The sequence below is a fragment of the Condylura cristata genome, unplaced genomic scaffold (assembly GCF_000260355.1).
Source record: "Condylura cristata isolate star-nosed mole 26May11 unplaced genomic scaffold, ConCri1.0 scaffold00034, whole genome shotgun sequence".
In the NCBI taxonomy this organism is placed as follows: domain Eukaryota; kingdom Metazoa; phylum Chordata; class Mammalia; order Eulipotyphla; family Talpidae; genus Condylura; species Condylura cristata.
Window position 1 is genome coordinate 9602737 of NW_004567135.1, and position 21478 is coordinate 9624214.

The window sequence follows — 21478 nt, forward strand, 5'->3', positions numbered from 1 at the left end:
CGAAAGTGGCTTTAGCTTCTCAGTGCTGTGCTTTAACCCGCTGCGCCACCAGGGAGGGCCAGTACCTGTATGTTTTTAAAACCACTCCAAAAACTACAATCGAGTGAAGCCTGGACATCAGCTTCTTCGTGGGGCTTCAGGCTTTCTCACTAAAGACAGGGACAAAGCAGAACGTTCCATTCTGCGGAGGACTATTGAACAAGGTGGAATTTACCAGTACACACACCTAGAGGCAACAGGAAGTGGAAAGGAAGGAGTAAATTACGTCCGTTTACAGATACAGCTACAGGTAAGATGCCTGGAAGCCCCAGAAGAATTAATAGGAACTACTATAAACATTTTTTTTGAAGTTTAATGAAGTAGCAGGTTAAAATACCAACATTCAAAAATCAATACCTCTATCCATACAAAAACCTAATACAAGTTAAATGTAAGATGACCTATTAAGAGAGAGCAAAACATAAAATATAATCAAATACCTAGGCAGAAGCTGTGAGAAATGCCTAAAAATTTAAGGAAAATTATAAAGTACTCCTAAAAGATTTTAAAGTAGACTTAAATGGACAGAGTCAATATTTTGGGATAGGAAGACTCAAGAACATTTAATCCCTCTTCATTTATTGTAAAAATTTGAGGCAACCAAACAATGCCATAGTTATTTTTATGGATTTGAATAAATTGATGAGAAAGTTTATTTGGGGTGAGGAGCCAGGAAATCTCTGGGGGAAAAAAGCACCAAAGACGTGTTAGCTATGAAGACATATCACAAGATCTCCAGTTTATAAAATGTGATCTTGACACACGAATAAACAGCAGGTCAAGGGCGCAGACAAGCAAACCCCAAAGACATGAGGAAACTCAGTATATGACAAAGGTACTCAGTATATGACGGAGGGAAAAACAGACTTTCTAATAATCAGCTTGAGAACCATACGGAGGACAATAAAATTGTATTCTTTCCTCACACCATACACCTGAATAACTTCCAAGTGACTCAGAGATTTCAATGCAAAAGTGAAACCACAAAGGATTAAAAGAAAGCATGAGCCCAGGCTCTGAAGTATTAGATGGGAAATATTTCCCAATGATGACTCAAAACTCAGAAGCAATAAGGGAGGGAGTGAAAAATTTAACAGCATAGAAATGTTAATTTGGCAAAAATAAAAACATGAGCAAGGTAAAAAGAGAAATGACAAACTAGAAAAATGTTTGCTATTTCTGAAACAAAAGGTTGCTATCTCTATATAATGTATTTGTGATTTAAAAAGACTTCAGAAATAAAGGCCAGTCACTTTAAAGGAAAAATAATCTAGAGACAGGAGCAGTTCGCAGAGAATCCATACTTTCCAACAGCCCTTAAGTATATTTTAAAAATGCTCACTCTAACTCACAATGCAAACAATGCAAATTAAAATTCTATCAAGATTGTATTTGTTTCTTTTCAGATTGCTAACCACTCAATTTGTCAGCATGCATGGCTGTGGGGAAGTCAGTCACTTCTGAGTATTGTGGGTGGGAATGCAAAATGTTTCAAAGCCTATAGAGGAGAATTTCATGCACTCTAACAAAATTACATGTGCATTTACACTTTGACCCAGCAATCCTACATTTAGGAATCTATCCCAAAGATATACCAACAAAAATTGGAAAGACATTACGCATGAACTATAAACAGTAAGTGTGGAGATAACTTACATGTTCAGTAGGAGAAGCCTAATTAAATAAACACTGATAGAATACAAAATAGCTGGTGAAAAAAGAATCTCTCCACATACTGCTATGGAATGGTCTCAGCCATGGAGAAAATGTATATAACCTAAAAAGAGCTAATGTAAATCTATTTTCATAATTACTTTCACATATATAAACACACATATGATATGTGTATAGCTATACACACACACACACACACACACACTTAACATATTTTAATAGAATAATAAGTAAACAAACCCAAAAATACCTATAGAAGAAGTGCAGGAACTAGGAATGGGGACAGACAGACTGCTGAATGGCCTTGTTTTGTATCTTTACCATACACTCTGGTACTACATTAATGCTTTATATCATTGTAAACCAAAAATAACAGTTAACAAATGTTGCTGAGGATGTGGAGAAAAGGGAGCCCTGTGTATTATCGATGGAACGTCAGTTGGAGCGCCCGCTATGGAAAACGCTATGGGGGATGGTCCAGAAGTTGAAGATAGAATAGGACCCAGCAGCCTCACATCTGCTCAAGAGCCAAAGGACCTGGAATTAGAGTGCTGAAGGGCAACCTGCATTCCAGTCAGCATTATTCATGGCCACCGGCATGTGGAAACAGCCTCCTTGTCTATCAACAGATGAATGGACAAAGAAGACATAATACATATTAAGATATTATTTAGCCATGAGAGAGAAGGAAATCCTGCCATTCTCAACAGCACAGACAGGCCCAAAGGCATTCTGTTAAGTGAAATAAACCAGGTGGAACAAGACAAATACTGCATATATCTCTTTTATGTGGAATCTAAATTAAACACAAGAGAAAAGTCAAACAGGGCCCTCCCTGGTGGCGCAACGGGTTAAATCACAGCACTGTAAAGTTACTGCAGCCACTGCAGCGCGAGTTCGATCCCCAAACCCCCGGCCCCAGAGGTGACCACATGGCGCAGCAGACCTCTCCTGACCCGCTCACTGCTCCCCTCAGCAGTGGACTTCGTCAGTCTGCCTGTTCTGCTCCCTGCTCTGTTTCTGGTGAAGTCTCTCACTGCCCTGCACCTCTGGCCTGTACCCCAGTTCTGCATGCATGAATAAATAAATCTTAAAAAGAGAAAAGTCAAACAGTTAGAAACAAAGTAGGAGCCGCTAGCAGGCTGCAAGGAGTGGGGACACAGGAGAGACGGGGGAAGGGACAGAAACTACAGTTAGAGATGAGGTTTGGGGATCTGGTGTAAAAGACGGAACCTGTCGTTGATAACACCGTGTGATTGAAATTAGCTGAGAGAGCACAATACAAATGTTCTCGCCCCCAAAAAAGATAAATGTGCCAGGTGATGGGAGTGTTACCTACTTGATGGAGGGACTCCTTTGACAGGTGTATATTACAGGACGTGTATCAAATCACCACGATGTACACTTTAAATACCTTATCATTCTACCTGTCACCTAGGCATCAACAAAGCTGAACTTTGAAAATTTTTTCAAAAGCAAGTAGTGACAACCCCCCCCCCCATGTCTTTGCCTTCACGAAGGCACCCCCCTCCCCCCATGTCTTTGAGATGTGAGAAGCAGCAGTTACACACCAGCTACTAGATTTTCCCGTCATCTCAGGCGAGACTGGCAAGTCTCCTCCGTGCCTGGGAGGCTGTAGCAGTATCTGCTCCTCCTCTCAGGTCAGTGATAAGGAAAATCTGTGAGAAGGGCGGGAAAACCTGAGTGCTGAGCGTGCTGGCCGGGCACTTCAAAATTACTTCAGGCGCGAGAGGAAATCCCTTTCTGAGTTCCTCTGTCCAAAACCAGCTACCTAGAAGCCAAGGGAGTAAGCGCAGAGCTGGATCTGAAAAACAGATAGAGCTCAGGGCCCCATTAACAAGGCCGAGTGCTGCCCCGGGCAGCCAGGCCATCCCTGGTCAGCAGATGGGACGCTCACGGCGGATGGAGATGGCGGCTGGGGGTGCTGATGGTGAGCCTGAGGCGTGTGCAACTGCTGAGAAGCCAGCCTGCCTCTCCCCTCAGTAAGAGGGGGCCCCGCTCTCGCAGAGCTCAGCAAGCCCTAGGGGTCTTCCCGACGGCACCCCATCGCCCCGCACTGCCGCGTGCTGACAGCTGCCCGCTGCCCGCAGGGAGTCTGCGCCGCTGGCCGACGTGGCCTTCCTGGGCACCCGGGCCGGCCTGCTCAGGAGCAGCTTGTTTGTGGGCTCCGAGAAGGTCTCCGACAGGTGAGTGTGAGCGCTCCGGTGTCCGGTGGCATGTGGAGGGGTCGGGGGGACAGAGACTAGGACGGGGCTGGGGGCAGGGGTGGGCTCTAAGGATGGGGAGAGTGGGGACACCAATCCTCGCCCCTGGCCTTCACTCCTGCACCCCTGGAGGCATCCTGAGGAGCAGGCGCAGGAGCAGCTCAGACCTGGCAGCCAGAGCTGGGATCAGACTCACTTGCCCGGAGGGAAACTGGAAAACTGGAAGCTGCCCCTCCAGGGTAGCAGTCTCTGTGCCCAGGCGAAGTCCTCTGTGTCCCCTTCTCTGTCAACACTTTCCCCATCCTCCAAGCTGGCAGTTGCTTATGGGGGGCCGTGTTGCCCCCACCCCAGGGACCGATGACAGTGTCTGGAGACCTTTTGGATTGTCACAACAAAGGGGGAGTTCTGCTGTGACATAAGCTTGGGGACCAGGGGTGCTGACAAAGCCTGCACACAGGATAGGCCCCAGAATAGCTGACCTTGAGAAGTCCTGCTCAAGAAAGGCCGCTGGGGGGTGGTGCCGGGGGGGGGGTGTTGGGGGGGGGTGTGGAGTAGGGATCGGAGGCCCAGGTTCTGCAAAGGGAAGGTGGGTGGAGGTGGGGGACAGGCAGCGCCTTCCCAGATCTGCAAACTCGGGGCTCAGCTAGGCAGGCCAGCTGGCGGCTGGAGGGGAACGGCCCAGGGCTGCTGGCGGGACCAGACCCACCTCTCTGTGCTCGCCTGCTCGCTGCCGCTTATCTGAGCACACTCAGCCAGAAGCATCATCTTTGAATTCTTGCAGGACTCTGACAGGCCTGCTCTTGCTAGCAAGCTGGAAATTAAGTTGCTCGACTCCCTTCACTCCCTGGGTGGGCAGCGCAGAGAGCCCACTGCCTCCTAACCACCCCTTCCCATCGCCCATGAGAGGCGAGCAAATGACTCAGATGGAACCCAGCCAGGACGTAAATTGGATCGACCTCAAGACCCTGAACAGTGTGGGGAACTTTCCTCTCCGAGCTCGCCACCTCCTCATGCTTTCTCATCCCCCTCAGGAAATCCACCCCCCATCAGAAAGGCAAACACAGCTGTGGTTGAACGGGGTGAGCCACACCTGCTGTGCAGAGGGGGCGAGAGTGTTCCTGGTGTCCCCCTCACCCCACTCCACCCCCACAGCTTCTCCAGAAGGCCTGAGAAGGGAAGAGGGAACTCTTGACGAGAGGGAACGTCCCACAGCGTGACCACACATGGCCACACGGCTCTGCCTGCGTCCAGAGGACCCAGGCCGGGGCCCCAGACACGAGCAGCCCTCCTGGGCACCAGGCCAAGCGCTCAAAACCAAACCCCAGTTATCTACCTTGTGAGTTACCCACAGTCACTTTTTTAATCCCCATCAGCTTCTCCCCACCTCCCACTCTGCTTCTGACCGACAGTCCCTTCTGTCGGCTGCTGTGTGCTCAGGGAATGCAAAACCATAATTAGCAAGGTAACGCGCTCAAAATAAGAAAAGTCGCAGTGCGCTCTGAAGCCACAGGCAGTGATTTTTAAAGGACCCTTCTCCGGGAACTCTCTGCCCCTCCGTTAGTGCGATGGTCAGTTGACTAGATAGTTTTCTCGCTCAGCCGCACGAATGAGCCAGATAAATACAAATGAGGCTGCATCTGGAAGATACAGACCCTGAAGTCAAAAGCATTTACACACACACGCCATGGAAGTTACTCTCTCCTAAGGCCGGTCCTGTACCTCCTCCAGCAACGTTAGTCAGCAGAATTATCAGGGAAATTGGGGCGCGATCAGCTTAGGGGCTTAGCTTTCCCAAAGCAGGAGACTCACGCCTGCAGGAAAAAGAAATCAGAGCTGACTGTTCCCACTTTGAGGTGATACCAGGCCTTGCTTGCTCCCCACAGGCGGTTCCTGACCCCAGAGGACGACGCCAGCGCGTTCACCCTGGACCACTTCCCTCTGTGGTACCGCCAGGCGTCCGAACAACCAGCTGGCACCTTTGTCTACAATCTCCACTCTGCAGAGGAACCAGGTAACCCCCACCCGGGTGTTCCTCATGTGCTTTCTCAGAGGGAGACAGGAACCAGGTCCAGACCAGGGTGGCCGCTGGGAGACAGGAACGGGCCTGGGGCAGAGATCCAGTCACACGGTGGCCACTGAGGTCCAGACACAGTAGCCACTCCCTCGCCCGCCACCGCTGGGCTTGCTCCATGATGCTGACCCTCCAGCCAGCAGTCACAGTGCTGTCTGTAGTTTGGGATAAAGAAGCAATTTGACCCACAAATCTGAAGAACTGGATTCCAGCTAACATCCCGAATGTGAGGATATTGCAATCATCGATCCTGATACATCAGTGATCATCTATTTCTAAAAATCTGAGTGTCTTTGAAAGTTCTTTAGACCGCCCCTTGAGAGAGACAGACTTTATCCCAGGGCAATTTGCCTACAGACTCCCTGCTCCACTGACTCTACCCAAGCAAGGCAGCATCTGGCACCCATTCCCCTGGGGTCACCCGGGAGCAGCACCCCAAGCCCCAGCCTGCTGCTTGGGAAGTCAGGTGATTGCGAGACCCTTCCCGACTGCAGGCCGCTGGGCCCTGAGAGGATGTGGGCAGGGCAGTAGGGACACCCCTCGGCAAGGCCAAGCCAGCTCGTCTCTTCTAGGCCGAGGAGCAGGAAGGGTCTCAGAGCTTCAGTGACTGACTCCCACCCTCAGCTTCCACTCTGAAAAATGGCCCCCGAAAGAAAAATGAAGTGATTTTCACAGAGCGTGATGAAGATGGCATAGTGTTAGACAGCAAGTGACCTTGGGAGGTGCCCTGCCTCGCCCTCCTGGGTAACCTGGAGAGACCACGGCCAGAGAGCTGAGGGACGCCCCGGACCTGAGTGTCTGTGGCCCCAACTGGCTGACCTGTGCGAGAGCTTGACTCCAGCCCAGTGGAAGGAGAGCCCAGAAATGTCCACAACCAGGTGGGAGTGAGGCAGAGGGCAAGGTCAGAGGACAGTGGAGGCACCTGATGGGGTGGGTGCCTGGGAGGAAGCACAGGATAAGGTGCTGTGCTTCCTCATCCACCAACGTCCTTCCAGCCACCCCCTCCACTCACACAGTCCTCAGGCATCATGATAGAGAAGCGCCCCGAGCTGGCAGCTGGGAGCTGGGGAAGTTCAGCATGGGGCTGGGTGAGGGGATGGAAGCCCCAGGGGGCTGCAAGCAGCAAAGCTCCCTCACCCCCTACACCTCTTCTCCTCGTGGGAGGCCCACTCTCCCCTGCCTGTACTCTCTGCCTGGTGCATCCCTGAGTGCTCTACAAACCCTCTTCCACGCAGAGCTTGTCACATATAAACAGTCCCAGAAGGAAGTGTGTTGTCCCTCTTCTGACACCAGCAGGCTCAGAGGCCCAGAGAGGTCCTGCTCCTTGCCCAAGATCACACAGCCAGGAAGGCACAGGCTGTGTGTGTCCCTCGGCTCTCTGGGTCACCTAAGTCTGGATTCTTATTCTTCTATGAGAGGAAAGCAGGAAGGGGGAGGAGGGAGAGTACTGTCCCCCTCACCCCGGAGCCCAGAGGGAGTTCTCAAGGTCAAGGTGATGGGCTGAGGCAGCCCCTCCTCCCAGGACCACCCATGAGCATCGCCCACCAAGGAGGGGCCTCCCGGGGCCCTGGGCAGCTCTGTGGGGTTTGCCCCCCGGCCCTGCCCACAGCTGTGTCTCCCCTCCTGTCCCTATTGTCACCAGGATGTGCCTGCTGGCTGCTGGGGAGCTTTTGTGGCCTACCCATTGAGGTAGGTGGGCAGGTGGGTGGGGAGCTGAGTGCAGGGAGAAGAGAGGGAGCTGGCAACCCCAAGGGGGTGTTGAGCAGGGAGGCAGGAGCTCACTTTCTGCTCACACCCTCGCTCGCTGGGCTGGCTCCTACAGATGCTCAGAGACACGGGGACACCTCTGCACACTCTCACCACCCCCCAGGAAGGAAAACAGCAGTTTCATTTTAATGGGGGTGATGGAGAAACCCTGAGGAGGTGGAGGAGCAGACAGCTGGGGTGAACAGAGGCTCCACTGCCTCTGGCTGACTTCTGCCCTTTGCCTGGGGCTCGTGGGCTGCGTCCTGCCCACAGGAGCTGTCTTTTGCAGCCAGCGCCAGCACAGAACAGGGTTGCCCGGCGGCTGTGGCCTGTTACACCAGCTCCCAGAGCCCCGCTTCCAGCCCTGGAAGAGGAAGCCTGCTCATTCACTCCAGGTGCTGGGCCCGGTGCCTACTAGGTGACCCAGGTGTTGAAATTCCTGATGTCTCCCAAGACTGCATCTTTAGGGTCTCAACACCCTCACTTGGGTGGTTCCTACAAGCTTTTGTGGCAGGAACACAAACACGATGGCAGGCTTGTCCCAGAAAGCAAACTGCAGGCCTGAGAAAACTGCAGGGGGTCTTCCCCTTCCATATCTTCTAGAAACTTCTAGAAGCGAGATAAGGAAGCCAACCTCTGTGTCTGTCACAGTGCCTGTAGCTCAGTCATGGCAAAGTCCTAGAATCAAGACGACATTTTATATACTGTCAGTTCCTAGGACCAGCGTTGAGTTTAGATCTCTGTGAGGTATTTGGCTACAGCAAGGTGTGATGTACAATCTTAGCAAAACAACAGCTAGAGAGACCAGCAGTCCATGTAAATTCCCTTACAACTGGCATGCAATATCATTGTTTCCACTCAGGTTTCTCTTGACCTGTTTGTTGCAAGCCATATTTGATCCAAAGACATTCTAACACAGTGGCACATGATAAAATTCCATCCCTTGGAATTTTTGCCAGTCAAATTTGGCCGTGGGCAAAAGCATTGTAAAAAGCCAACGCAGGGCCATGAACTGATGAAAGTGTAGGCGCCGAGGTCAGAGACCAGCCTACACCACCTCAGAGTCACAAAGCTCTGTCTAAACATAGAAGTGAAAACTGCCACTGAATTATGCACCTGGGGGCCTGCTTCTGTGAAAGGTGGAAAAGCGAACTCACTGGGGCCCCGTGGGGCCTGCACAGCCCTGGCGGCCTGCTGCCAAGCGCAGCAAGCACAGGACATGGGCCCGGCAGGGGTGGGGGTGGGCGGTAGGTGGGCTGTCGCCAGTGGCCAGGATTTATGGAGTGCCACGGTGCCAGATGCCAGCCGCCTGCAAGCCAACACAGCCCTGGCATCTGGCTCCCTGAAGGGACCATCAGGGTCACCCGCCTCGTGACTAATGAAGGACAATCCAGGATCAGCCACCGCTGAGTCCTGGAGCACAGCCTGTCCCTCCTCTTGAAGGGGTAATAGGATGCCACGCAAGTCCTTGGTGGGGTACGTGACAGAGGACAGGGCAGCGGGGTCCCTGGGCTCAAGGGAGGCAGCAGGGAGCAGCATGTCTGCTCCCCGGGACAGAGGAAAGTCACAGTGTCCTAGTGACTGGAGCGCCACAATGCCCAGGTGGCCAGAGGCCAGGTTTGTCTGGCAGGTTTGAATCTCCCAGAGCCATGGGCAGCGCCTGACGCTTAGGAGGGGCCCTGCAGAGCCCCGTGGTTGATGCTAACAGAGTCACCCCAAGATGGTGTCCACCAGCCTATTCAGGGCCCACCTAGCCTGCTCTTTGTACTTGTCTTCTCAGCCTCCCCCGAACACTGGTGCCGAGAAAGTGACTAGGCAATTTTTGTTTCTCCGGAAGGTCTGGGGGAGCCCACGGTCGTGACAGCAAGCACAGCGGTGGCCGTGACAGTGGATGAGAAGACAGCCGTCGCCGCAGGTAGGGGCCGCAGCTGGTGTGCTGAAGCCAGCACACTGTCAGCCAGTGTCAGAAACAAGTCACACGGCCAAAGCAGGAGGCCCTGAGTCGGACTACAGGGCCCACGTCCAGCTGTTTACCCAGGCGCGGCGGGGAAGGAGAAGAGCTCATTTGGTTAGACGGCAGCTTGGTTAGACAGCAGCTTGGTTAGAAGACCTAAGAGCTAAAAGAATCCTTGACCTGGGTAAAGGAAGCCCAGAGAGGTTAAGACATGTGCTCAAGGTCACACAGCCCAGACCACCTTTCCACCCGTGTGTTGCATCCCTCTTCAGTTGGCTTGGGTGCTGGGGTCCCGCTGAAGAGAGAACTGGGCTCGTGGCTCAAGCCCAAAAGCAAGAGCTGAAAACATCTGTTCAGTATGTGCTAGTGATGCTGCCCCCAGCCCCCCACCTCCCCCATCACATTCTCACTGAGCCCTGAGTGATTTGCCCAGTCTTGCAGCTCATTACTGAAACTAGAATTGGAACGGAGGGCTCCTCATTAAGACCCGATTTCACCCCCTTGTGTTGAATTTGCGGCACATGTGATGAGAGCCAGGCCAGACTGAGGAGTTCTCGGAGCCTCTCTCCGGGCCCTGTGTGCCCACCCTGTGGGGGGCTCTACCACCCCCCCATTGCAGCTTCCCGCCTCAGGCCCAGTAGGGTCTCAAAAGCTGTTTGATCCAGTGGGCACTCAAGCCTGAGCCATCAAGGACCCCAGGTCAGTCTGGCCTCCCTGCCCTCCAGGCGGAGGCGGAGCTGGGGTGGGTAGGCAGGGCCTGTGGTCATCTCTCCCCAGGTGGAATTGAGCTCAGAGGGGCTGGGACAAGTGGCGCAAGCAGAAATGCTCTGACTCCGTCTTCTGCCTCAGGGAGGGCACAGGGCTGCTGTCCACCCTGGGGTTATTGGTGTGGCAGAAAGAGGCTGGGTCCCACATGCCTCAGCGCCCCGGTTCGGAAGCCTGGGCCCCTCAGGTGTCGGGAAGCACCTCCACAGCGCGGGCAGGGCCCCTGACACTGGCACTTTCTGGCATCCTTAGTCCACAGTGTGCTCATCTGAGGCCCGTTTCTAGGCCAAGATCTCGCCCCAAACTTGTCTCCCTGGAGAATGTTCTATGCGCCTGTTCAGCCCCCTCTGTGCCACAGGCCTTCCCAGAGCCTGTACATCTGAACGACCGCGAAAGAGGAGAGACCCGGGGTCAGGCTGCTGGCTGTGCTCGCCTGTGCTCTCCAATTATTTGATATCATTTTTAACTCAGAGCGGAATTAGAGCCGTGAGGGGTTGCCATAGAAACCGTGTCCTGGTGCCTCTGGTTTAACTCACTGAAGACAATCGCTCTGATGCTCTGGGGTGCGGCGATGTGACAGGGAAAGGTGCTGCAGACCTTAGGCCTCGATTTGGGGGGAGAGTCTCCTCTTGCGATTATTTCTTCCTGGCTGATGGCTCAGCCTCTCTGGTCCTGGGGCAGGTGAGGCCACGGCCCAAGGAGGCTTGTTTGCTGTCCTGGAATCTCACCCCTTGGAAACTTGCGGCGCCATGTGCATGACGGCTGGTGGGCAGCGTGTGTGATGCTGGTGCACTGAGCAAGAGAGGCGGAAGAGGAAGGCCCCCCAGTCGGTTGCAGGAGCCAGCTACATGCCCGGCGGGACGTGTGGGTGGGACGGCAGGAGTGAATGGATGAGGAGGGTGCGTGGCTATCTCTGGGCAGATGATTTGCAAACTGTTGATGTAAAGTTTCTCGACAGCCAACTTTTCGAGGCTCCGCTCCCTGCCCTCAGACCATGTGCATCAAGTGAAGGGTGTTTCCCTGTGTCACCCAGAATTGCGCCAGCTCATGAGACCCCGTGCCCACCTCTGCAGATGGGCTTGGGCAAGTGGTATCTCAAGTCCCCTGTCACTGTTTGGGCCACAGGGCTGCAGCCCCCCTGCCCAGGAAAGCTGGACCACCCAGTTCTGCCCGGAGTTCACTCAGCTCCAGGAAGGGGAGCTTGATGGCTCCTTTCTCCTGGGGCTTGCTCCTGGCTTATTGGGTTATTAGCCAACAGAAGACTCCAGGGAAGCAGAAAATTCCACCTTGTTCTCTGAAGACTTAACAGTCAGCAAGCAGCTAGCACAGCCCTGGAGGTGGGTTAGCAGGCGTGGGTGGACAGTCTCCCCCACAGGCCTCTCTCGCTGTGCTGCTCATCTCCTCTCCTGCCCTCAGCCCCCACCGGGAAGCCCTGTGTAATTCTGATGCCCACCTGCAGGGCCCTAGGTAGGGATCATATTTGTAAGTCCAGGGTGCCAGTCCCTAAAGTCATCTTGAAACTACAGGGCGGCAACAAGTTATTCGGATTCCTCTGTGTCCCCAAATCCTGCAGAACTCAGCGAAGCTGGTAAAGCCTAGCCTGTAGATCCTCACGCTGTCTTGAGCTACAGGGGCACCCCCGGGCCCTGCCCAGCCAGAGCACCAACCCTCGACTGCCAGGCCCATGAGCTCCTGCCAGGCCCAAGCAGTGCCGCTCTCCAGATCACCTGCTTTACCCCGCCGTGTGCCGCCCCAAGAAACATCCACCCCACAGGCCAGTGCGTGGGGAGTTGGCTGCCGCCACAGACCCGCAGGCCTCCGCCCTCCCCCACCCCACTGGGCAAGTCCTCTGTTCACCTCTCTTCTGTCTTCCGGAGCTCTGGGCTCAGGGGGGCATCCCACAGCACTTTGGCAGCTGCCCAGGGAGATGAGGTGGCAGGAAGGGACTGTAGTGCCCACATTCCCTCCCTGCCCAAGGAAACCAGGAAATACATAGGAAAATACAGTCTTTATTGGTCTTCTGAAACAACAAACCAGAAATATAATTTTGCCTTTAAAAATCTCCTGTCTCAGGCTGCTGAAGGTGTCACCATGGACAAGGCCCTCCCCTACCCCATTCCCTTAGAAAATCCCCAGGCCTGGTATCAGCCCTCAAGTCAGAAGTCTGTGCCCCAGCCTTGGGGAGGAAGACAGCGCTGGGGTGTGTCCGCAGCCTGTGCGGTGAGGGGGCCCTCCATCCTCCCTGCGGGAGCACCTCCTCACTGTTCACCTCCTCTGTGAGGTGGAAGGGTTGAGGGGTGCAAGGTGAGGGGCGGGACCTGCCCTGTTCCTCTGCAAACCCTGTTCTCATGTTCTGGGTCATCTTCGAGCCAGAAACCAGCCCATGGCCTCCTGGCCCTCTGTGAGCCGTGGGGAGGCCGACTTCCAGCAGAGGGAGGCCTAGTGTTCACAGACATCAGACTCACAAGGAGAGGCAGACCTAGAAATGAAGCTAGTGATTCCTAAAGCCCCTACAGCCTCTTCTCACCTGCCGCCCCGCCGGTGAGCCCTGGCATCAGGCACCCCTGTCCCTTGGGTGTACGTCACAGACAGAGAACTTCTGGCCCATGCTTGGGTTCGGACCCAGGCCAGGTGCAATTGAAAGTTCAGACTGAGCAGACACACCCTGGAAGAGGAAACCAGTCACCAGAGCTTCTGAGCAGAATGTGGCCCGTCCTCCCTGCTCGGGGTTGGCGGGTTATGTTGGCAGGAGGGAGCTCCGAGGAGGCCCCCAGACTCTGCACTGCGACTTGCTTTCCCCAAAGGAAGGTGCTGACCCAGCACCTTCCCCCCCCCGACCCCAGGCCTGGAGGTGCTGAAGATGGAGGGGTGCGCACACAGAACACAGTTCCCGGGCTGCAGGCTGCAGGAGAGAATGGGTGTGTGTCCCCACGGGCCTGGCAGTGATGGCATATTTAGGCAGCCCAGGGGCATGTGGCTGGGCTCTCAGGAGACCGCCATTCACACATGCCGCAGCCTCAAGGCCGCCGGGCCGGGGCCGTGTCCCCGGCAAACCCAGCAGGTTAGGTGTGAGAGGGTTACCATGGTGACGGCAGTCTCATCCTGCAGCACCACTTTGGCCCACTTTAGAGGATCTCAAAGGAATCCTTGTGGTATTAGTTTGGGCTTCTCCCCCCTGTTGACTTGAGAAGATTCCAGTAAGCAAGTAAAAGGTTCTGTGGTCTGAGGGCTGGAGATTCAAGGGGAGACGTGTCTGTTCCCAAGTTGCCATGACCTGTCTCTGTGTGGTGCTGTGTGCGTGTGGGTGCGAGCACGTGTGACTTTCCAATCAGTGGATGGTGCTGGTGATGCTCTGAGCTTGTGAGAGCGAGTTAGTGAGCCCAGGAGCAGGGTGGCAGGTGGCCTAGAGTAGATACAGGGGCAGGCTGGCCTCAGCCACGGAGCGCGATCATCACACGTTGTATAGGTGCTAACTCCAGATGACGGCGTGGTGTGATTGCATGTTAGTACCAGCGGTTGAAAGCTGAACCCAGCTTCCACCCGAAAGGAATTTAAGGATTTCTTCCTGGCTCAGAAGAGTCCCAGCAACAACCCCCACCCCGAACCCCACGTCCCTTCCTCCTCCCACGCCGTAAAGGCAGATGAGGAGGGGATGAGCAAGAGGAAGGGAGGGTCACCCAGATGTGCAACATCAGGCAGGGACCAAGGGAACTGCCCGTCCAGGAACCTCCACTTGCACACACATCCTTTCTTCCCTATGACCAGAGGGCTGGGGGACCCCCCAAATGTTGCAAAAATGTCATGACCCAGAAAGGGGCAGCAGCAGCATAGTGGAGGCTTTCGAGGAGACGTGGGAGTTCATGGAGGAGGCTGCTCTGTGGCTTGCTTGCAGGAGGGCTGCAGAGGAAGTGGAATTGGGGGGCTGTGGTTGGGGCGGGGCCAGCCTTGTTGAAACCACCCCTTCCCTGCTCACCCTGCCCTTCCTACCTGGGCCCCAGAGCTGGGCTTTCATGCTACCGAGGAGATCTGCTTCTGCTCTTCGTGCTCCCCCTCAGGGTCCCCCATCAGGGGCTGGCGCTTCTTGAGCTCCCGGTGGTACTTGGCCATGAGCGAGGCATAAATGCAGCCGTAGGCAGCGGCTACCACCATCATGATGCAGACGATGCCGCAGACCACCCCCGCGATGATGACTGTGCCGATGGCCCGCCGCACGCTCACCGGCCGGTAGCGCTGCTTCTGCGGGCAGGCTGTGCTGGGCTCCGGCTCGGGCTCGGCCCCCGGCTTAGGCTTAGCAGGTTCCGGGCTGGCCTTGGTGCAGGGTGGCCCGGGAATATCCAGCCCAGCTGAGCTATCCTCCTCCTCCAGCTGGGAGCAGTAGTTGAACATCTCCATGGGGACCACACGCATGTCCTTCCCCCTCAGCTCCTTGGGTAGGGTGCAGGCAAGCTGGTCCAGGCGGCCCCCTACATCGGGGGAGAAAAAGGAGGGACTGAGCAGGCATCCAAAACCTGAACTCCCTCCCCATCCCCAGGATGCCAACAGCAAGGGCCAGAACGACTAGCTTCTAACAGCAATGCAGTCCTGGAATCCCAGCTGTAGGAAGAGATAGAAAGAGGGAAAGTAGAATTTATGGACCCAAGCGCCCAGGGAGAAGAGATCCACAGACAAGGCCATCTCATCTACCAGAACCCCGTAAAGGGAATATGGTCACTATTCCCATTGCGTAGAGGAGCACATGACCACCCCAGCTAAGCCTGCCTTCTCCAGAGTCCCTCTGCTCTGGGGGGAGCAGTGACAGCAGGTGCGCCCACTCGGGAAGGGGCGTGCAGAGAGCCCTGAGGACTGGCCGGACTCCAGTCCTGCTCTCTTCCTCAAAGCCTGTCTGTAACAGGCCTGTCTATAAACAGGGCACTGTTCTCACCTCAGGGCTCTCCCCTCTCGCAGAAAGACAGAAATCACTCCTCCCTGCAGGACCTCTGGTGCCGTAAGAGCACCTTCAGGGGTCAGGGAGAATAAGTCGGCAGGAATGTGTCCCTGTTCCTCTTTAGGAAGAACCCCAGTGACCCCATCAGCGCCCCAACCACAGCATGCAGAGGCATCTTGGGAGGGAATCCTGAAGCCCCATGAGGCATCGAGAAGGGGGCCAGAGCAAATGAGGGGTGTGGGCAGCGGTGGTGAAGCCAGATTTGACTGTGAAGAGATGTAGATATGAGCTCAGCGTGGGAGGGGGTGGAGATAGCTAAGGAAATGGAGCTGCCTGGTCGTCCGCTGGGAAGCGAAAGTGCAGCCTTCAGTGAAACCTAAATGCAGCCCAAGCCCCCCGGGCCGTGAACTTGGGCTCCAGCCACTTTCTGCCAATTCCCTCTCCCATGCCAGCTGCCTCAAATCTGCTCAAACAATAGCCCTCAGTCTCTTCCCAGGATGCTGATGAAACATCTTGGAAATTTTTTTTAAGGAATGCAAGGCTGAAAACAACTCTATTCTTGAAAAGCTCCAAAACCCTACATGCCTCGCAAAGGTCCTTTCACTCCTGGTGACTGTGTGAAAGAACAAGGACGTTTTCTAACACCAATCTGGATCTGTAGGCAATCGGCTCGTAGGCCCCCCGAGTTCTGGGCACCCGTGACCCACAGCAAATCTTACACCCAGTGACATGTCCAGGGACAACTCTGTGCCCACCAGACCTGGGTGTGCAGATGCCGGCAAAGTCTTCCTGCTCCAGAAATCTGAGGTTGAGTCCTGCCTATGTTACCTTGTGCAAATTGTTTGACTTATTTAATTACTTAGGAGTCTTAGCTTTCTTAGGTATCAAATAAGGGCTATCTCCATTAGCTGCAATGAGGATTAAAATAGATAAGGTACTTGAAACAATAGTTGTAAACTGGAACTCTACAAGTATTAATTATTATTTCCCTACTCACGAGAATAGGAGAAATTATCAGTGACTCATGTTTTATGGCACTTTATAGTTTATAAAATCTTCACTAACACATGAGAATATCATGCAGATAACTGAGATGGGGACTAGATACAAAATGAAAGGAGGTAGATTAATAAAAGCATTAGCATTATTTCCACAGAGCTTGGATGATTCACTCATTCAGAAGACATTCATTGAGCATCCATTTCAAGCCGGGCACCAAACTATCTCAGTAAGCCCACTTAGCATGTGACTGCTCCTGGCAAGCGAACAAGTCAGTTTTATTGAGGGTGTCCTGGATGCTGAGCGCTTTTCAAGACACTGTCCATGCATTACTAGTTAATCCTCATAATGGTCCTATGAGATCAATATTCTTGTTTGCAGAGAGAAGGAGGGCCTCGCACAAAGAAGTCAGTCAACTTTCTCACGCCCACACAGCTATAAGGGGCAGAGCCACGAGTCAGACCCACATCTGGCATTTCCAACCACTCTATCCTGCTGCTTTGCCTCCTTTTCTACCTCATGGGCTGTGACAGAATTTGCCTGGTTAAGAAATAGGATGGAAAGAGGGGTGGAGGGGGGGAAAGAAACAGGATGGAGTTGGGGGAGACGGTAAAACTAAAACTGTTTGGCTTCTTTCTGAAAGTTTTTTTAAGATTTATTTATTTATGCATACAGAACCGGGGTACAGGCCAGAGGTGCAGGAGTGGTGAGAGGATTCACCAGAGACAGAGTGGGGAGCAGAACAGGCAGATGGACTGAAATGCAGTGCTGAGGGGAGCAGCGGGCGGGTCAGGAGAGGTCTGCTGCGCCACGTGGGTCTGCCCCCTGGCTGGGGATCGAACTTGTGCTAAAGTAGCTGCGAACAGCTTCACAGTGCTGCGTTTTAACCGATCACACCACCAGGGGCCCTTGTTAAAAGTTTTAATAACAAAGTCTCTTGGGAAAGGACGTTGGGATCATCATCAAAATGAGTAATTGGTTCTACCCGTGGATTTAAACCATATTCCAAGTCCTTTGTGTGTGAGGAGAATTGCAGTATTAATCAGGAGGGTGGTTTTTCTTCCCACTTCTAGTGCTGAAGGTTGCCCAAGAGCATGCAAGGTGGGGTGCACAGAAAATTGTGCTGTCTTTGAGTTTCCCCATGAACCGTCTTTGAGTTTCCCCATGAACCCTACCGAAGTGAGATCCAGTTACATGAGTCAGTCTGAAAGAGGAAGGGAAAAGAGGTGGGGAGCAGGCATGAAGACATAGAGGTTTTAGGGGAGCAGTCAGGGAGGAGGAAGAGTAGCACCCCACCACTGATCCTTTGGAGGCAGGACTGCTGGAGGGGAAGGGCGCCCCGTCTCCCCCCTGACCTCAGCCCTGAGTCAGCACCCAGCCTCCAGGACACTGTTGGAGCAGAGTGACCCTCCCACTTCCTCAGGCCCTGGCGGGCTGGGGTGCTCACCTCGGTAGGAGAACCACTCCATCCAGTGCTTGAACTCACGCAGGTTGCAGTCACACTCCCAGGGATTGTCCCCAACCTGCAGCAGCTGCAGGCTTGCTAGGGGTTCAAATGTCAGCCGGTCCAGGTTCTGCAGGCGGTTAGAACGAAGTGATAGGGAACGCAAGGCTGGAAGTCCATCGAAAAGGCCAGCGGGCAGCTGGGCCAGGCCGTTGATGGACAGGTCCAAGTGGCGCAGCAGCGGTGAGTGCTGCAGTAAGTCCCTGTCCAGGGTCCTGATACTGTTATTGCGCAGCTGTAGCTCCGTCAGGTTCGTCAGATCCCCAAAAATGGAGCTGGGCAGCTGGTCCAGGAAGTTGTTGGATAGGTCCAACCGCTGCAGGCTGGACAGATTGGCGAAAGCCCAGCTTGGCAGGGCAGTCAGCTTATTGTTTAAGAGCAAGAGCGCTCGGGTGGCAGCAGGCAAGTCTGGCGGCACACTGGTGAGGCCTAAGCCACTGCAGTCCACCTCCAGGCTGCGGCTGTCACATTTACAGGAGAAAGGACAGGCAGGGAGGGCCTCCGCAGCATACAGGGTGACCCAGCAGGTTATCCCTGGAGAGTGAGGGGAGGCAGACAGGCAGGAAGAGAATGCCAGGTTACCACCTGCTGCTTCCAGCCCCTTCTTTCTAGTTCATGCCCTAACAGCCTCTTGGCTGGCTTCCCCTCCATTGGCATAGCCACAACCAATGCACAAACATTTATTGACCACATAAAAAGGTAATTAACATATATGAAACACTTCTGTGTTAATGAACATCACCAGCAGGACCCACCGGGCGGAGATCACTTCAGTGGAGAGGGGCAGATTGCACTGACAAGCACTGACCATGGCCTACACAGATGTCCCAGCACACAGGACTCCCTCCCCCAGTGGATCTCCTTGGGCCCCTCTGACATCATGAAGTTGACAAAAGCTACAAGGACATCAGAGAACTTGCGCCCAGCTCCTTTCCCATAGTCAGTCACTGCCAAAAGAAAATGATCACGCGGCTGTCTGCTGCCTCTGAGCCTTCCTCTGCACCAGGCTGAGCCATGCCGGGCACAAAGGGAAAAGAACGCATGGACTTCCAGCCTTGCATTCCTATCACTTCCTTCTAACCTCCTCAGTGCTGTCAGATCTGCATGAGGCCCGAGCCCCACATCCAAGGTGGGACCAGTAACCTAGTGAGGACTGGGAGCCCCGGCCCACAGAGGACCCCACCCTGCAGGCCACTGTGGGCTCACGAGGACAGGATATCCAGCTATTCCCTTTCCACCTTGAGAAAAAGCTGGGCGTGAGCCACGGCAAGGCTTGGGGCCAGGACATGTTCCGCATTTATTCTCATTCTAAAGCCATCCACACCAGGCTGCTTCTCCTGAACATTTCTTTCCTGGCCCCGTGTTCTGCCCTGAAACCCTCTGAGCCGCAAGCACAGGGCCCAGTCTTCAGAAGGGCTGGGAGAAGCAGCCCCCAGAGGACAATTGTAGCAGAGCCGTTCATCCCGCTATCCAGCCGCAACCCTGAGAGTGGCCTCTAAACTCTCCTTAACAGACTCAAAAGCCTGCTCACTGGGAAAGGAGAAAGAAATGAGCACAGACCCGTTCACCCCAGCAAGTCAGCCCATCAGCCTAGAGGACAGCCCCCACTGAAACGCCCACACCAGGCTGGTGCCCGAGGCCCTGTCTGGCGGGGATCTGGGTATCTGATGTCCCCAAGGGCAGAACTTGAAGGAGCAGGATGGGACACCACCCTCCCCCCCACCCCCCCATAATGGAAGATCAGTGACACTGAGACACCTGAACCTTTTGTTCTGGAGGGGAAATGAGCACAAGCATGGCCGGAGCCCAATGAGACCCCAGCCACGAGGGGCCCCTCGCTGCCTCCGTCCCCTCTCACTCCTCTGAGCCACGTACCACCAGGGGGTCCTGGCCCACAGCCCCCTTGCCCCTCCCCCACTTGTGCCATTTGAAATCAACATTCTTCAGATTTCACTTTCCCTATGAAAAAAAAATTCAGGGCCCTCCCTGGCTGCGCAACAGATTAGGTCGCAGCACTGCACGCTGGATCCCCGCCCCGGAGGTGACCACATGGCAAGCAGACCTCTCCTGACCCGCCCGCTGCTCCCCTCAGCAGTGCACTTTGTGGATCTGCCTGTTCTGCTCCCCATACTGTCTCCCGTGACTCCTCACTGCCCCTGGACCTCTGTACCCCAGTCCTGTATGCATATATAAATGAATCTTCAAAAAAAAAATTCAACCCACCCAGTTTCCCTTTCAAACAGCTCGACATAACTAGAAACTGAGAAGAAAGCATTTGCAAGAGGGGAGCCCTCTGCCTCCCTGCCCCTCTCTACCCCCTCCCCTACCCCACTCCTCCCCCCCGAGAAATCAAGGGTGGCATAAAAAGCTCTAGTGACAAGAAAACAGAGTCCTGTATTGCAAGGTGCTGAGTGATTCTAGAATGAGGTTGAAAGAGGATCTGAGTGGCTCTGGGATCAGCCCCTCTCTTGTGGTGAATAATTCAGGCTGCTGATGTGGGGCAGCAGCGAGTTGAGCTGACACACAGGGGAGAGCCAGGCAGGTCTGTGTCCCCCAGACTCTTTCTTGCCTTACTCATAGCCTTAGGCAAACCCTTCCTCTTTGACTTCATCCCTTTATCTCAAATAAAGAGAACCCTGGGGACTGCTTTCACCTGGCCATGTCCAAAGGAGGCCTCCGTTTCCCCACAAGCAAAGGGATGGCTTGGGTCTGGTTGCTAAGGTCCCTTCCAGCAATGCATCCAGGAGTCCCTAGTTCCCTGCATTTCAAGGCTGAGAAAAGGGAAAGAGGATATCTCCACGGTCCCCCAATGGTGCTGGGGGTAGAACGGGAAGGCAGCTCCTTCTCAGAGCAGCAGGCTGAGTCGAGGGGTGTGCTGGGGTGGGCATGCAAGCGGAGGCTGCCTGCGGAGGCAGACACCTGCCGCGGCCTGCATGTACCACTGACGTCTCAGCAGTGGCTTTCTCCGGCTCCCTGGATGACTCCCGAGGACTAGGGTAAGCCCTGGTTCGTGCCACCCAGGCTGTGGGCATCCAGAATACACCCCAGACCACCCTGCAGCCCAGAGTGCAACCTGCAGACCAGCACCCCCCCCCCCACCGCCAGCCCCTTACTCACAGGAGATCTGTCTCCACTGCAGGGCGAACCTGGCCCTCTGCTCGGGGCTGCTTCCCGGGGCCAGCATGCTGACTGCGTGCCTCCCAGGGCCCTGCACCTCTGTGCTCCCTGTCAGTCCTGGGGGAGAGAGAGAGAGCTGAGGCAAAGCCAGCATTCGAGGTCCGTTCCAGCCCAGGGGTCAGGGAGAGGACCCGGTGTCTCTTTACACTCAGCATCTTTCCCTCTCCAGTTCTCTGATTCCCTGGGGCAGGGGTGAGAAGAAGGATGAGGGACAGACAGGCCAGGAAACCTCAGTCTCCCATGGGGGATTGGAGGCAGCATGGAGGGGCCATCGCGCTTTCTTGGCAGCCCTCAAGCTTGGGGAGCAGGCCCAAGCTCTGTGCTGTGGGGCGCAGGGAGCCCCTGAAGTGACCTCTCCAGCGTCCCCATCCCCGCTGGCCTCTCCTGGCCCCGCCCCCTT

General features: G+C 54.5%; 2 protein-coding genes across 4 annotated transcripts in view; one reads left to right on the forward strand and one right to left on the reverse strand.

Moving 5' to 3' along the window:
• CACNA2D4 (calcium channel, voltage-dependent, alpha 2/delta subunit 4) overlaps positions 1 to 21478 on the forward strand; it is a 92865-nt gene that overhangs the window by 36209 nt on the left and 35178 nt on the right. Inside the window, exons 24-27 of the mRNA XM_004692539.1 lie at positions 3825 to 3920; positions 5822 to 5949; positions 9560 to 9562; positions 9593 to 9670. Of these exons, the coding sequence (XP_004692596.1) occupies positions 3825 to 3920; positions 5822 to 5949; positions 9560 to 9562; positions 9593 to 9670 (305 nt within the window). The remainder of the gene's footprint in view (positions 1 to 3824; positions 3921 to 5821; positions 5950 to 9559; positions 9563 to 9592; positions 9671 to 21478) is intronic.
• Positions 12481 to 21478, reverse strand: part of LRTM2 (leucine-rich repeats and transmembrane domains 2) — a 9553-nt gene continuing 555 nt past the window's right edge. The window contains exons 1-5 of one of the 3 annotated variants that reach the window (XM_004692825.2): positions 21308 to 21431; positions 21019 to 21135; positions 17845 to 18435; positions 14462 to 14937; positions 12481 to 14371 (exon numbers count right to left, since the gene is read on the reverse strand). In XM_004692825.2, coding sequence (XP_004692882.1) covers positions 14483 to 14937; positions 17845 to 18435; positions 21019 to 21085 — 1113 coding nt within the window. In that variant the 5' untranslated portion in view covers positions 21086 to 21135; positions 21308 to 21431 and the 3' untranslated portion in view covers positions 12481 to 14371; positions 14462 to 14482. Of the gene's footprint in view, positions 14372 to 14461; positions 14938 to 17844; positions 18436 to 21018; positions 21432 to 21478 lie in introns of those variants that run through there. The other 2 variants (XM_012732606.1, XM_012732605.1) reach the window with 2 other exon arrangements.